Here is a 16939-nt window from a genome sequence, read left to right as displayed (position 1 = left end):
ACAGAGGATTATAGGATAGGACTTATTATAGGATCTTTAAATGAATAGATTCACACCATGCGCAGTGAAAATAAAGCCCAACCCATCATTCGGGATCCCAACCATCTCAGCTACAAACTGTTTTCTCCCCTGGCCTCTGGCAAGTGGTACCGCACTATTAAAGCATAGACCACTAGACGTCAGGACAGCTTCTGCCTCCCTGGATTGGGCATCCTTAACAGATAATGTGCAATGCCTCAGACTCGATACACGCGTGCACTGTGCACCTTTGACTTGTCACTACCTCATATTTATTGTTTTGGTTGTTTATTGATCATACATACTATCACTATTTATGATGTACATTGTGTGTCGTTTGCTGTACTGTTCATGTCCCGAGAGAACAGCGCGAATCAGAATTCCAATGTAGGTGTACATATGGCAATAAACTCCTCTACTCTACCGGTTTCCTGACATTTGAGTGACAGTTTCACCCCCTAAAAATTAACACTGGGCTGTAAGGTACAGGTCACACCAATTCACAATTAACAGTGTTCATTTATTAAATACGTCTAGAAAGTATTACTTATTTTGTTCTTGTTTTGATATCACTATTGTTTACTATAGAAATACGACAACACGTAACAATATATGAAGTTTAAACTATACATCATACGGCGCGAAAAGGTACGGATAATACATTAATGATATACTGTATGTAATTTACTGAAATTAACGCTGGTATAATCTAAACGTTTCCGATACTCATAATATACGCGCACATTGATAATTGAAATGATCCATCTGCCGCCTCCCTTTGTTAACATCATATTAATAATGCATCCTTATTCTTAAGGCATAGGCACCAAACTTTCACCCCAGCTGTAGCTTGTATTTCGTTATTAGTGAAATCAGTTTTTTGGAGAGTACTACGTGACCCTTGACCTCTCCTCGCCTGGTTGGTTGTATGACGTCACCGTAACGTGAGGTCGGTGTGTCCGCCATTACAGTCTGGGGTGTTTTTATATACTTTGTACACTTTGCAGTGTGCTGAGATTGAAATGTTCTAGCTGAAGAGAGGTGTCCAGTTTAGTTTAATTTGTTGAAGGACGTTGTATACCAGGTACGTAATTGTGCATGCTTTTAGTTAGAATTAGCGGAAAATCTCCCGATAGAAGCCATTTTATCAAAGGACGTTCTTCATTCATAAATCCGTTTATTGGACTCCTCTTTCGTCTAGTTTTTAGAATCTTTTTTAATACTATAAGAAAAGAAAGTGAGTTGTGAATCACATTTCTTATAGGCAACTGTGATAATTTTTGTTAAGTGTCGTTTCGGCTGCCATTTTTTCAGGAAGTAGTTTTTTTTTTTAAATCTTGTGTAAGGTAACCGATTATACATATACTGTATTTACATTCTCCATTTGCTTGCAAGCATTCTTGCTGGGAACTGCCCATATTTGTAGGCAATAAGTATGAAATGTGTTCTAAAACAGTCTTGTTTTGGACATAGAACGGAAAGGTTTGTGACACTTATGTTGCACATCAGTTCTGAGCTAGGTTTATAGTAAATGAGAGCGATTTTGTGGTATATTAAGGAGATGTACTTGTTGCTGCTTTATTAACTTAACATACTGTATATTAAATCTATTTATCACATACAGTAGCACACCATTTTTAGCAAAGTATAAATTGGAATTTCCAAGAGGCTGTTTTATTCTTTATTTTTATTTAAAAGTCCAATGTTAGCCATCAGAAATTCATTTTTTTACTGTGTACATCATAGTAAAATAGATGAAAGCTAGACTTAAGTACTTGTTTGCACCTACAGTGGAAGTAGAGGGGGTGGTACCATTTAGATTGTGGGTGGTATGTCTTCTCCATAGCCATCCAGAGTCAAGGGGAAGATAGAGGTTCTTCAAGGTTCGCTTGTATGAAGCAAGCAGAAGAGATTGCTCTTTGGGAAACATTGTACTCGTGCTCTACACACAGCAACGGCAGAGGTGCTGATGAGGTTTATAAACTTTATAACAGTAAGGTCAAAAGAGAGCTTGAACGTTAATAACCCTGTGTTTTCAACTCAAGAGAATCCAGTTCTGAGGAATTTAAAACTGGAATGCATAGAGTTCTGTACAATCTGCAGATGTATAGACTAAGGATTTAATGAATGAAAATGTATGTTGTTCAGAATTTTGTTGTAAGATTCAGTGAAATCTTGCCACTGTCCAAGATTCACTCTAAAGAAACAAGGGGAGGTAAGCAAAGAATTCAGTCTGTGATTGGGCTGATGGTTGGCTGCCAGCAGTTGAAAAAATAATTGCTTCTTACTTAACTGCCTTAAGCTTTTTTTCTGCCCATCAGAACCCCAGGTTGTGTTTATTTCAAACACAGCAATAGTTTTTAAAGTCTTACATGTGTACTGCACACGTGTACATTTTTATCAGTGTGTTGGGATTTGATTAAAGACAGCTGGGTTGGCGGCATGGAAATGTCTCATTTTTTTATTTTCTTTTTCTTAGGACTGGATCTTTCAGAAAGAAATGCTCCATTGCCTCAAGTGTGACTTTTAAGTTGAAGTGAAACCCGACAGGACATAAAAACTCCTTTTTCTTTCAGTGAATTTGTAGCATGTATGTATTTTAAGTTGATCCAATTTTATTGAGATCTGTTGCTTCCACTGGCCATGTCTGTGCACTATAGTAAATGCAACTGTGCTTGTTCTGGTTTAGGATGCAAGGGGCGGGAGAAGGGATGTAAATGTTATTAGCACAATTGTTAGTTCATCATCCGTGTTGTGAATCAGGTTAAAAAAAGTGCTTTTTAGTTTTTGAGCAAAAAAAATAAATTATTAAGTATTTGCTGGAAACATACTTATTTATGGGCCTTGCATAATGTTAAGTCCTCAGACATTATTGTTCTCTTGGAGTGGAATTTTGTTTCTATATAGTCTGTATTTTCAGATTTCATACAGAAGTAAAAATACTTCAAAGATTACAGGTGTATTACAGGTTGCAGCAATACAACTGCTTGAATTTGGTAAATTAACATTGAGGCCTGCGGGAATTCAGCCAGTTCCTGTCAAGGATCTCTAAGACAGAATATTTAAAAGACAGTTTCTTAAAAATCTTGGAACAGGGGTTGGTTAGGGAAAGCTCATGCACGTGGCATAGCGTGTGTTTTAACTGTGCGCTCAGTCCCTCTTTGTTCTTGCACATGTGCGACAGCCATAACGCATCATCTTGCACTTCTTGACTGAAATTTGTGAATAAACCCCGCGGCAATCATGTCGGGGAAGCACCCGCGGGTTTCGAAGAGTGCTGGCAGCACCAAGAGACGACGTGTGATTGATCTTGAGCAGAAAATTAACATAATTAGGCGCTACGAAGGCGGGCAGTCTCTCACTTCCATCGCGCGAGAGGTTGGCATGCCCATCTCAACCGTGAGTACAATAGTGAAGGACAGCGCACGCATCAAGGAGCACGTAGAGAGCTCAGCACCCTTAAAGTCAACAGTGATTACAAAGCGAAGGTCTGGTATAATTTACGAAATGGAAAAGTTACTCACGATCTGGATGGAAGACCAGATTCAGCAGTGCGTACCGCTAAGCCTTATGGCCATCCAGCATAAGGCTAGAAGTCTTTTCGAAGACTTGAAAGCGAAAAAAGGCGATACGGAAACTAGTTTTGTGGCGAGTCACGGGTGGTTCAATAGGTTTAAGGCACGTGCCAATTTTCAGAATATGAGAATGAATGGGGAGGCCACTGGTGCAGATAATGTGGCTTCCGAGTACTTTCCTGATGTGCTGGCTAAAGTGATTAAGGAGGGGGGTTATTTGCCAGAGCAAGTGTTTAATGTCGACGAAGCTGGCCTGTTCTGGAAAAGAATGCCAGATCGTACCTACATTTCAAAGGAGGAAAAAACAACACCGGGCTGCAAGGCTGGTAAGGATCGCCTGACCCTTTTGCTTGGGGGTAACGCGGCGGGGGACTGTAAGCTGAAGCCGCTCCTGGTTTACCATTCTGAACGTCCTCGAGCCTTCAAGGGCATCAGCAAAGCGACCCTCCCCATGACCTTTCGTTCCAACCCGAAAGCCTGGGTCACGCTCGCTTTGTTCGAGGACTGGTTCGTGAATTGCTTCATCCCGGAGGTGGAGAAGTACTGCTTGGAAAAGCGCATCCCGTTCAAGATTTTGCTGGTGCTCGATAATGCCCCCGACCACCCAGCGCACCTGGATGACTTTCACCCCAACATCAAGGTTGTGTACCTCCCACCCAACAAAACGTCTCTGCTGCAACCGATGGATCAGGGGGTTACCTTTATCTTCAAAGCATACTATCTACAAATGACTTTTGCCCAAGCAAGAGCTGTCACTGAAGGGGAGCCTGGCAAGACCTTGCAGGACTTCTGGAAGGGCTACAATATTTATCAAGCCATCCGCAATATTGCTACAGCCTGGGAGGACATTTCTAAAGGCTGTATGAACAGCGTGTGGAAGAAGCTTTGCCCACAGTTTGTGCACGGCTTCAGGGGCTTTGATAAAGACGCCGCCTTCAAGGAGGTGGCCAACAAAATTGTGAAACTGGCCCAGGGGCTGGAGCTGGAGGTGGACGTGGTGGATATCGAGGGGCTGATCCAGTCCCATGCCGAGGAGCTGTCGAGCGAGGACCTGATGGAACTGGAAGCGCAGAGACTCGCCGAGGAAGCTAAAGAGGAGGACCATGAGCCAGTGGAGGAGCCAAAAAGCTTTACCCCCCAGGAAATGTCGGTAGCCTTTCGTGAAATTAACACGGCCATGGGGCGCTTCGAAAGCATGGACCCTAACGCTTCCAGATTCATGAAAGTCAACAGACTGATTCAGGATGCCCTTGCCTGCTACAGAGAGATTTACGAGGAGAAAAAGAAGGCTACCATCCAGCCCTCACTCGACAAATTTATGAGGAAGTTTGAATGGCCTGCCTGTGCTCCTTCCACTTCCTCAGCACCTTGCACTTCCTCGGAGCCTCCTGCAACGCTTGCGCCCGACATCAAGACCGAAGCTGATCTCGAAGATGTTAAGCTAGTTTCCGTGCCCTCCCCCTCCTCTGCTCCTCATTAGCCCTCTCCTCCTCCACCGCCAGAACCCCAGCTTCAAGCATGCCAGTTGCCTACAGGATTCAAGGTAAATGAAATTTAATGTTATTTTTTACAAGTACGGAACAGTAGAGTGTAGGGTAATAATGATAATGTACATTATTTATAAATTTGTTAAAAGGTGATTGTCTCCACTGTTTCATTTATTATGTGCTGTATAGCTTATATTTCAATTAAAGGTTTTTTAAAACTTTTTCATTGAGCAAAATATTTTATTTCTCAATACCATGCTTGCTAATATTCTGTAGGTGTTTGTTGCATGGCTAAGAGTTGCTTCTGATCAGCGTAAAATTGGGTGACGTAAAGACTTGCGGAACAGTCTTTGCAAAAGTAGAGGAATGGTTCTATCCAGTAACTCATGGCAGCGTGTTGATTGCCTGATTATTGAAGGGATGCTTTTGCCATTGGAAAAGTTTCTGAAAACAATTCAGCAAGTGTTTTTCACATCACCTTCTGTGCAAATGGTCCAAAAAAATGGTGAATGGTGGTTCCCTAGCATAGACTAGGGGGTGGGAGCTGCAGAGGTCTTTTAATACAAATTGAGTTTCCCCATCAAGTGTGTGACCTGTTCACACACAGCACAAATCGGTTTCAGTCTTGGTTTGCATTCTCATGCACACAGTATGTAGTATACTTTAGCCTTCCCAAATTTCTCTCTCTGATGAATATTTTGCACCAATGTAATTTTGTATGCCATCTTTTCATGGCCAGAACCATCATGAAGGGCTTTATAGTCTGTGCTGGAACAAGATAAAGTTACAACACGATCATGTGTAGTAGTCTAGAATAGTAATCCGATGCACAGATTTGCAATATGCTTATTAACCAAACACATGAACGCATTTCTTTGTGAAATGTAAAATATATCTCAATTGTGATAGTACTGCACATACTACCAACAGCCAAAGCTAGAGTTTTGTAATATGATGTAGTAAATCTTTAGATTATGTGAACGACCATTTTATCATTTAGAATGGTATCTCGAGTGGAATATACTTGAAATGTCTCCAGTGCTGCAAATTGTGTTGCTGCATTTACATGCATTACCTTCCTGAGGTAAATATAGGTATATAAAATACATGTCAAAGTTCTAAGCTCGTGGGGTTTTAGTGTTTGTTGCTCATTATTGTTAATTTAAAAATGTCTTTGTATGTTTCAGTGAAGGAAGGTCTACAGTATGTATAACAGTGAGACTTGTAAACCTGAAATTCAGAAATGCATTAAGGATTTCTGCAGACTAAATAAATGTAAGTGGTTCTATATTTTTGGAGTTGTCCATTTTAATATGTTTATAGTAAACTGTGAACATTAGAAATGTTATTTCAAATTCTGCCTTTGTGCCACATTTACTATCCAGATATGAAGCCTTTTGTAATAGTGACTTGCATTTGCAAGAATTCGGTTTTCAATCTGCGTGTTGGTGTTTATTCCCCAAGGTTTTCTGAAAAATTCCTCTTTTTGCAGCTAAATTAGACCTACAGTAGATGAGCTTTCTGAACTCGTGAAGAGACACACAGGAGTGAGAGTGCCTCTGAAATCTCCAGAAGGCTTTTGTCTGGGGATCGCTGGACAGGATGGGACCATCTATTGGGGCCGAAAGGACATGATGGAGAGCTGGCAAGAGCTGTACCTCCCCAAGAGTGAGAAGATGGTTGTTATTGGTGCTGTTGACAACTACCCCTGCTTGGCTGAGGGGCAGCAGGTGGTTGTGATGGTTGACAGCAACGTCTACGCATATGAAAACCATGAACTGCACCTTATGGCACACAGCGTGGAATCCGTCTTCAGAAACGGAGGGAGCAAACTTTTTCCTATCCAAAGCTATAAGTATGGAGAACACACAGCACCAGAAGTAAGATAATCTACAAGATACAAATCTACGCTTTTATTTCTTCATTCGTTTTTTTCTATTGTCTATATCTAATGCTGAAATTTGTGATATTTTCACAAAGTTAAAATAAGTATATATTTTTTAATTTTCCTTATCTTCAAATTAAAGTGTGTGGTGTATTTTGTTGTGTTAGAAAAGATTGTTATTGTACAGTTTCTTACAATGGGGAAAAAACATCCTGATGATGCATGTTTTTAAAATATTTTCTTTTTTATAGACTGAAGAAGAGTATTTGTAGATCTTGAAAGATGAAGGAATTCCTGAAATAGACAAACACACCCAGGACTTTGTTGAAAACAAAGAGAAGGATTACACTGACAAGTTGGACATGGGTCTTCTCTGGATTATCATCTACCTCATTTTGTTGATGTAATTGCACTAAAATGAATATCAGATTATTCTTCATTGTCTTGTACATTGTGAATCCAATACTGCTTGTTTGACTGTTGTCTTTACTCCTATTGAAGAAAATTGTCCATTTCAGTTTGACACTTATTTCTTCTTTCATTAAAGCTAGATGTAGCGTTTTCTATTTTTTTTCCTGATATGTTTGGTCTTTTCTCTTGCTTACTGAAAGTTAATGCACTCCTGTCCCTACAAGACTGGTGTTGACCCTCTCTGATATAAACCGTAAATGCTGTATAAAACTGTAGTGCTTTTTAAAATGTTTTAGCGGAGAAAGCTGGCAATTGAAAAAGTGATTTATTCTGCACGTGTGCTAAGGAGCTCAAGGTATGCAGTATGTTTTGTTGATTCTCCAGAGTCTCTCAAAAATACCCTGAAAAAAATCTTGAAATAGTGAAGAGTAACTAGCTAAAACAACATACTAAAGAAATAGGCAACATCATTTTGCACACTCTCCCTGACAACTGTTTATTGCTAAGGAAATATTTTTTTCATCTAATGTCAGAAATAATTATCTTCCTTTTTTCCCCACAGTACTAATCAAGAGATAAGTTTGTACTTGTACTATTAAAGTTTTAAGTTAAGAAAATCTACCCAATTCTATCTCGCTGTGATACATCCATCCATTTTGATCCAGTATAGGACAGTGGGGGAGTTGGAGCCTATCCCAGAAAGCACCAGGCCTGAGGCAGGATATACCCTGGATGTGAAGCCAGTCTATCACAGCGCACACATACACTCAAGCACACACCCACCCCATGGCCAATTTGACCAAAACCTAATTTACCTACTAGCAAGTCTTCGGACTGTGGGAGGAAACTGGAGCACCTGGAGGAAACTCCTCCAAGTCTGGGATGAACATACAAACTCCACACAGAGAGCACCCCAGGAACTGATAGAATAGCCCTAGCACTGCCAAGCTAGCCACTGCACCACCATGCCCTGATTTGGTACACAAATCATATTTAGGTTGGATCGATATTTAGGATTAATATTAATTTACATCAGAGGTCTCCAGCTCACGTCCTGGAATGAGCCCAAATCTGGTTAATCTTACTGGACACCTGTTTTTAAAGATTGGCCACCTGTAAGGTATTGATGAATCAAGCAGGTTATCCGTTCAACTATGAGAAATATGGTCCTTAAGGTCTGAGAAGTACAGTACTTGGATTTAAGTCCTAAATTATATTTACCAAATTGAATTCTGTTGGCCTGGGGCTCTCCAGGATCCCATGTTTATATTTGTGCTTTCTTGAATCTCAAGGAATTTACATGAAACAAATAGCCACTGGTTCTAATGTTAATCTCCAGGCTGTGAACTATTGATTCCATTAACTGAATATCTTTGACCCTAAGCATGCTATCCACTCTGTCTTGCAAAGGGAAATGTATCACTTCTGACAAGTTTCACACTCATCAACAGATTTGGCTCTGCTTGTATGTTGTCTCTGGGGTTCAGTTATTGATCACTGGTCAGTACTGGCATTGATCGCTTTGAAAAAGATGCTGCCACCACTGAATGTCTGTCACCATATCTTAGGTGAGTGTAGTTTTGTGCTTTGTGAACACCAAATAACTATTTGAAGCATCTACCTTCCTGGAGCCTAGGGTCCAGTCCTTTTCTAAAAAAAAGATCTTACTATAATCTCCCAATCTGTATTTCAGAATAAAATTTCAATAAATACAGAACAAGATTCTCGCAGTTGAGGATGAGCAGGCAGAGTTCCTGTCGCACCATTGGCTATCTGGTCAGGAGCCCGTATCGTAATGCTGAAGGGGGAGGTAATACCAAGTTGTATTCTGGTTGTTGTGTCAGAGTTTCATATTTTCTGGCTTGTAAACACCAGCCACACACTTCCAGCTGCATTTATGGCATAAGGGGAATATTTAATCCATGCCTTAGGTGGATTTACCTTGCACTGTAAAGCAACAGTAACAGTGTTGATCATTTCTTTGGTAAAGGAATAGGCCACATTTGGGACAGACATTTTCCCCATAGAAAGCAATTATCTGTCCAGAACAGTTTTAAGGCTGTTTTTTGGGGGTGCTTATATTTTCACTAAAGCTTACTACTTCCAGCACTGTCATAGACATTCACACATTTTCAAAACTTTAAACCGGTTTTGTTGAACTCTCCGTTCTTACCCATCATTTGCGCTTCCCAGCACTGCTTTTAGACAGACTAGACCCCGCTGAGCCACTAGGGGACGCCCTTGCTCTGCTCTTGATGTTAAATATTTGTCTCCCTCTTTGATGCCAGCGACTGTCTGGCTGCCTTCCAGAACGCTCGTGGGTCTCCTATATGCTTGACGTTTCAGGCCATTTTTGCACGTATTCTTATTGTCTGATTTGTGCAGTTTAGGCTTACATGTAAATATCATACGTGAAATGAAAGTGCACAAAAAAAATCGGAAACCCTTTACTTAGTTAACGTTAAGGTTTAAGTACTTGCTGGCTTAGTCTAATAGCCTGAATTGCTTGCATACAGTTAGGCTTTATGCACTGAAACGTTTAAATTCGTTTGACTACTCTGCTGTGGACAGGCTGTATCTGCATTGCACACGGCAACCAAGCCAGTATTGTGCACGCCTGAAAAATACACCGCCGATGCTAAAAAAATGTGTCGCGTTTCACAATAATATTGTAAAATATAAATATATAAAGATATCCTGACTGTCGCCAAACTAGTTTGTCCTAAGCGATCAGGCAGCTGAATAAAGGGACCGTTCATCTGGGCTCGCTGTCCAGCGTGCTGCACCTGCCATGCAAAACCACAAAACTGCTTGTATGCAATGGATCTGTCTCCGAGTACAACACTGACCTAAGGAAACGTCCTGTTGCACTCTATTGATTCATATTCCTCAATAACAATCTCGAGTGTATTTCCCACAACTAAAAGTTATATTTGATTTCTGCATTTTTTCTATATATATAAAATGTGCTCTAACAAGACCAGTGCTCAGACCTGGATTTAAGGGGGAACTGCAGTCCCAGTTTCCCAGACTGGTTATCGTGGCATTACGGAAATAATCTCCGTGACAAAAATTAATTATTTGTTAATTTTTGCAGAATTGTACACAGTTTAAAAATGGTGAACTTTGTGACAGCACTGTAAATTTAGCAAAGGTTTTCGTCTCCAGAGTGCGGGGAGTGTAACAGGTTCCCTATGCAGTGTTGTAGTCCTCCGGGCAGACGGGCTTCAGCGAGCAGAGGGGTGGAGGCCGGACGAAGCAGAGCGTTCCTTTCTAAAAAGAGGATTTTCCGAAGCTGCCACTGGCTTCTCCAGCCAGGCCAGGGTGGGTGTCGCATTTCTGCAATCTGCAGTCAGTGGGAACTGAAGTCCAGTCAGATCGGGGTCTTGTGCTCGCAGTGATGGTTTCCCTACGCCGAGATGACTGTCCAGTTGATGGGAAACACATCAGGATGAATGGCTCGCTCCTGGATCCACAAACACCCATGAGCTCACGTCTCAAAGCCTGAAGGCCACTGTCATTTGACACCTGACACTTTTTACACACCCTAAAGACAAAGCAACCAGGACCTCTTCTCATCTTGCACACAGATCACAGTACAGCCGCCCTGATTCATTAACAGGACTGAAAAAGAGGTGAGACTTCAAAGCTTTCATTATATTCTTAGTATACAGTGTCTCATCCCCATTAATTGAGGACATTCAGTATTGATACTGCTCAGAAATTAAGTTCACTTTTGAAGTTGTGAAAATGAAAGTTAGAAGTTTTTTTTTTAGTTAGTAAACGGGGAATGAAGAAAGCTCGGTGAAACAGGAATACGTGCTAATAACACACAAAATTTCAATGTAAATTAAAAGGATAGTTTAGTTTTTTCCCTCAGCCGACCACATCAAACTCTGACCTGCAGATCTCCCGTCCTCCTCCACCTGCTAATTAGCATTTCCTGGCAGGAGGCTCTTTGATATCCCGTTGGATCTTCGGTGATTCCGAGGACACACCTTGCCTTTCCTGTCTGCTGCTTTGTGGCGGCTCCCACATGAATCAGGAGACCTGTACAGCAGCTGTATCAATACATCAGTGCCATGCCATTTGTCACGGCCTATGGGCCGAGCCCATGCTGCTCTGGCTCCATACTGGCATCATCTTGCATCATGGATCATTTCTCATGGGGCCTTCTCAGTTTTTACACAGTGCAGGCTGGGTTCCCTGCAGCCTCTTCTAATAATAAATCGCACGTCCCGAGACTTGTTCGTGTTCAAGAAGTGTGCATTTTTATCACACTGTAGTTTAAGGGTAGCTGCTTTTAATTTTTATGATCTTTGTGTTATTGATATTTTTAATGTCTTGGTTTAACGGGCACTGGCTTAGTGCCCCAAGGCATGCCACCTCCTTCAAGGGACCTTCCGAACAATCAGTGACAGCGGTTCACAAGGTTCACAAGAGATTGTGGTTGACAAGGTCTCCTACGCAGTCTGAAACAGTACGTTTTCTTCCGGGGGTTCCTTTGACTTCATTGTAAAATAAAACAGTACGCTTATCACAAAAGCTCAAACTATTTCAGCGCGGCTTTCCCCTACAGCATCAAGAGACTTGCTGACCATTCCGTAACTGTGAGCTTCAAGACTCACTCCAAACACCTGGCTCATTTTAGGTTATTGTGATGAATGAGCAGTTGCTCGTTTTAAAGTTTAAAGTCATACGCATCCTCTTCAAAGAAGTCAGTAAGGAAAGTCGATTCTTAGGGATCCTGCGTCTTTTCCAAACTGTGTTTGATATAAACTTTTAGATTTCAAATGAACAATTAATTTATATTTTTTAAAGCTAAGCATTAAGTTGTACATTAAATTTACTTTATAAATGCAGATTATCCTGTAAAAAACATCAGAATCAGAATGCAGAGCTGAAGGAAACCACTTTTAAGCGTGTGTGAGCTAAAGATCAAGAATCTTCTTTGCTTCCTAGAACAGCTGGGGGCATACTTGTGCACACTTGAGTTTTTAAACTTCAGAGTCCAGTTATAATAGGAGAGAGGTTTTTTTATTCTCCACAGAAAGGCATTCAGTTGAAGGCACTGCTGTTAAAATATTGCACTCTTTTTGTTCAACGTTAATAAAAGTAACCTGCTGCTTGTCTCCTTCTGTTTGCCATGTTTCTCTCTCTCTCATCACTGGCAGCAAATTCCTCAGCTCCAGTTGGATTCTGCCTGCCTGTCCTGTCGTGTGCAAAACACAGGTGTGGGGGGCAAGCAGAGAGGTAAGGTAGTAAAAAAACATCACAGCGGTGGAAAAAATACACTGGAAGGCAGAGAAAAGCTGCAGCTTCTTTAAATTCACCCATGCAAAACCAGCATATTGCAGCAGTGCTGGGGAACATTTAAGGTATGCAAGCACTTTTGGTTTGTGCATACTACAGTATATTTGCCAGCCCAGTTGTTGATGTGCATTAGAAAAACACACGAATCAGCAAGCATACCATGGTATCAGCAGAAACCAGCCAAGGACAGCAGAACAAAGCTGAAGAGGTGGTGTGCCTGTGATTAACTTTCAAGCATGGCAACTGAAGCCTAATTAACATTATTACAGTGTCCTGAGAGGGTCTTTGAGAGCCTTAGTCTAGCCTGAGGATATGCAATGAAATGACTTATGGCTGATCCACTCTGCAATGCTGGATGAAGATATTCACTGGGTTTTTGTCATTTCAATTTGCACTACTTGTTTCTGCCTACTCGGTGCCCCCCTTTTTTCTTCTCCAACAGCATCTGGACACCCTGATCCATGCCGTCTGCCCTGTGGGCTCTCCGCAGTGCACAGCCCGCAAGCAGTAGCTGACCGGACAGCCGCGAGTGGCCTCACCACACACCAGCCCCACCTGCGCGTTTTACAGCGTTCAGCAGGTGCTTCCAGCATGCTTACTTTCTCTGCGCCATCAAAGCTTTGAAGAGCAGTTGGAAGTAATTAGAGTAATGGGGGGTGAGGGGTGGGGGCACAGCCAGCTAGTTAGACAATGACAAGTGCCAGGAACGATGGAGTACCCCCTCTGGTCACTTTGAAGTTCACTCAGCTGGGCCCAAGCGTTGTTTGGTTAGTGGGGAGGGGTGGAGGGGGGTGTCAGGCTGCCATCACAGCTCGGACCACACGAGTTGAGATTCCGGGGGGGGGGTCGGTCGGGGGGAGTTTGAGAGAGAGCCGCAGAAGATGAAACTGAAGGGTGTGAATAAAAAAGATTTTTAGAGTGTGAAAGGAGCTCTCACTCTTTAATTACTACCTCTACTTTTCAAAAGAAACGCACTTGGAAAGATTTCTTTCTTTCCTAACCTTTCAGAGGCACTTTTTCGGGAGGGAAGTCCTGGCTGCAGCAGTAGCAGGGGCACAAGCTGTCCGCCCCGTCTTTCGGCTTGTGTCCCTGCAGCTGTTCCTTTTGATATCTCGGCAGTCAGGGGAGAGCTATGCCAGAAGGAACCCTTTACAGCGATTCGGCAGCGGACTGGCCAATGGATTTCTGTTTTCAGAGCTCGTCTCCTTGAATAATTTGTGCTGATTTTTGTGAGAGCACTTCTGGGTTTTATACTGGGCTTTGTCTTCTTTGGCAGGCAGAAGACATTGACCATTAATGAATAAGCCAAACAGGGAACAAAAAAACGGGATTTGCACGTGTTTCTCCTTGTGCTGACTTTGGGTTTCTGCCAAGTGCTTTGGTTTCCTCTCACCTCCCAAATACACAAAAGTTAGGATTCATACGTGGAGTACTCTAAAATGTCCCTTTCTGGGAAGTTTGTAAAGTATGTTTCATTCTAGTGGTGGTTGCAGGGACTACAGAAAAAAACAACCAAGTGAGCTCTCTGGGCCAAAAGGACTCCTCTCATTTGTGTTTGTTCTGTTATCAAATCAATGAGAAATTTTCGTAGAGGTATTCTTGTTTTAACAACTTAATCCCAAGAGGGGCTCACTTCATAATCAAAGCTCCAGATTCAATATACATCTTCTTCGTTACTAAGCAACCTATGTAAATTCACAGGAGATTAAATTCGCCAAACTGAATTTATGTGGATATAAATGAAAATAAATGAATGATAAAATTCTATATATCTAAAACACAGTTGAATAACGTCTTCAAAATGTTCATGTGGCAGACAAAGAATATTTTTACTGACTGCAAAACTGATGATGTGTTACATTGTCATATTACTTAAAAAAATCATTTCCATTCACTCCAGGCTTACATCTGCAAAACCGGTTTGGCAAGCTTTACAATTATTCAAATTAAATATCCTGAAAGTCCCCATTTATTCAATGTGATATACTGGGCAAAAACTCTAAGGCTTATGGAATGTTCTTCCCTTTTTCACAATTAAAAGTTAATTACGCATTTGATTGACAGAACGCAGAATTTACAACACACACTTTTTATCTCCCTGAAATTATTGTCATTTGTTGGTTAAGGAAGGGCTTAGCTCAATCGATGTTTTGGTTTACAGAGTTGACATTACAGCAGGGGAATGACACACTACTGTAGACAGGCACCACATTAATGCACCCTTGTTTTGTCTTGGGTCTCTTCTTTAAATACAGTGTTGCACAACATTTCTTTTATCACGCGGAAAGCTGTACACCTTCTGTCTCCACTTATTGGAGTGTTCCATAGTAAATGGTGACATCCTTTCCTTCAGTATGTATTTGAGATGGTACTGCCTCTGCAGGTTGGTGGTACAGCTATGTTATATAATGAGCTGTGAAAGAGCATGAAATAATTCATAAAAAAACTCCAGCGTTTTCACATATTGCATGTGTTTGGGAGTTCATCCAAGTCCCACTCTGCAAACCTCATACAGTACAATTCAATGTAGCAGTCTTAACAGTCATAGCAAAGCACTTTGCAGGACATTCATCTTTTAACACTTTATTGAATCGACAGTAGTGTAACTAGATAAAAAAAGGGTTGTGACAGCATGTCGTAATGGATTATTAGCAGCTCAGCCTGACCGTTCCTGCTGTAACCTCTGTTCTGCCACAGATGGAAGAAAATGACCTCAGAAAGACCGAAAAGAAAACACAGCAGCATTGTCACATTTGCTACCAATTTTTGTGCCAAGGCACAGGACTAACGGGGAGAGAATGCTTACAAGACTGAGGTGGATTGATGTGGTGTGTAACACATACCTGGGAGGCACCTATATGCTCCCTGACCTGAATCAATGCCTCTGTTCAGCAGCTCAGATTTCCAGTGGAAATGACTATTGCATGAAAGTATGATGGAACAAAAACACAGCAAACCACAGAGCTGCAGGATCTGCACAAATGCTTCTGAGGAGACCAATGTTTCAGCTCATGCATGTCCTTGCCACTTTTTATTGCTGGGTTCGTTAACGACTGCGACTGTCAATTGCGAATGGGCAGAACTGAACGATCAGGTTGTGTAAAAACAAAATTAGACTTGGCTTCTGGAGGAAGATCGGGCCTTTTCCAGAGCAATGCACCAGGTCAACAGGAAACGCCCACAGCGGTGGCGCTTAAACAGACAGGGCACGAGGGGCAAGCATGGACACAGGTGCCCACCCCTGAGCCCCATCCCTGATGGGGCACTGCTGTTAAAAATGGCAGACGTTTCATCTTGCTCTGTGTCTTCTGAGTAATGGAATTTCCAAGAACATCTGTCTGGCCAAATGGGGGGAAGGAGAGAAGGATCAAAGCATGGTTACTATTTTTCCAACCAAACACCTGAACAATGTTAATGCAGAGTCTTCACCCCCTGATCCCTCATTGAAGGATATTTAACATCTGGCTCCTTTCCTGTTCTGCTTTATCTGCAAACACTCCTTGCCTGCTTGGTTGAAGGGAGTCCTCCTATACTCTGTATATAGCAAATAACAGCGCATTTTCCCATCGCGTTTGATCATCTGAACTGATTAGTTGCCCCTTTTCTGCAAAAGAGGCCAACTAAAAGCAATACGCAATTTGGGAAGTTAAAATTACACAGGGTTAACTTCCCCTCTCCTTAAAATGGGTTTCGGAAAATCGTTTAGGAATGCCTCATCCCAGATCTGAAAGAGTAAGTCTAAACTAAATAATATGTGGCAGGATTGACAATAATTTCTCTCTCCTGCTATTAGAAAATATCACAAAAGACCAAAATAAGAGACATACACTTTTACTCAAGTTTCAAGTGTTGATATGATTATGTCTCTTTTAGGAAACAAGTTCTTTTAATAGTATTTTTTTGGACATAACAGGCACAATTATTTTATTTTCTAGTAGCCACATTAGAATTTTTACAATTACCTCAACTACCACTACATCTACATTTGAGTCACAAACTATCTTGCATAGAGAAATATGCATGTCCAGATGGATTTTATTTGTTCAAATGAAAGGTTACTGTTTTCATATAAAATCTGAAGCTTATCTTAAATCCCAATGACAAATGTGCATTGCTTTGAATGAAGAGGCTGTAACAGTTGAAAACGTATGTGTATTTAGTGGGTGAGTATTAGGGTTGGTGTGTAACTTTATATAGTTAACTGCACGTTATATAGCTGTCTACATGCAGTATTTATACTTTGGCTTTAT

General features: G+C 41.4%; 1 protein-coding gene and 1 long non-coding RNA gene across 4 annotated transcripts; both read left to right on the top strand.

Moving 5' to 3' along the window:
• Window positions 1-956: 956 nt before the first annotated feature.
• Window positions 957-7544, top strand: LOC102688051 (tigger transposable element-derived protein 1-like). Of its 3 annotated transcripts, none has more exons than XR_001479502.2 (5): window positions 957-1102; window positions 2498-2608; window positions 6268-6355; window positions 6573-6960; window positions 7217-7544. XR_001479502.2 is itself a non-coding variant. In XM_015356768.2 (5 exons), exon 2 carries the CDS (start codon window positions 3262-3264, stop codon window positions 5071-5073), a length of 1812 nt encoding a protein of 603 aa, XP_015212254.2. In that variant the 5' UTR covers window positions 957-1102; window positions 2498-3261; the 3' UTR covers window positions 5074-5136; window positions 6268-6355; window positions 6573-6960; window positions 7217-7544. The 3 variants fall into 3 exon arrangements, 2 of the variants coding, with proteins under 2 accessions (XP_015212254.2, XP_006635468.2); XM_015356768.2 differs by having other exon boundaries at window positions 2498-5136; XM_006635405.3 differs by lacking the exon at window positions 6268-6355 and having other exon boundaries at window positions 2498-5136.
• Window positions 7545-12548: 5004 nt separating this feature from the next.
• Window positions 12549-16026, top strand: LOC107078481 (uncharacterized). The gene is made up of 3 exons (XR_001479404.2): window positions 12549-12629; window positions 13132-13269; window positions 15387-16026. It is a non-coding gene; the product is annotated as an uncharacterized lncRNA (long non-coding RNA).
• Window positions 16027-16939: the final 913 nt, after the last annotated feature.

Source organism: Lepisosteus oculatus, chromosome 9 (genome assembly GCF_040954835.1).
Source record: "Lepisosteus oculatus isolate fLepOcu1 chromosome 9, fLepOcu1.hap2, whole genome shotgun sequence".
Lineage (NCBI taxonomy): Eukaryota > Metazoa > Chordata > Actinopteri > Semionotiformes > Lepisosteidae > Lepisosteus > Lepisosteus oculatus.
The sequence above is the reverse complement of the archived record's forward strand: the minus strand, read 5'-3'. Positions and strand labels throughout refer to the sequence as shown.

Excerpts from the sequence above, each read along its gene's own strand:
- LOC102688051 (XM_006635405.3), top strand. The coding sequence starts at position 3,262 with ATGTCGGGGAAGCACCCGCGGGTTTCGAAGAGTGCTGGCAGCACCAAG.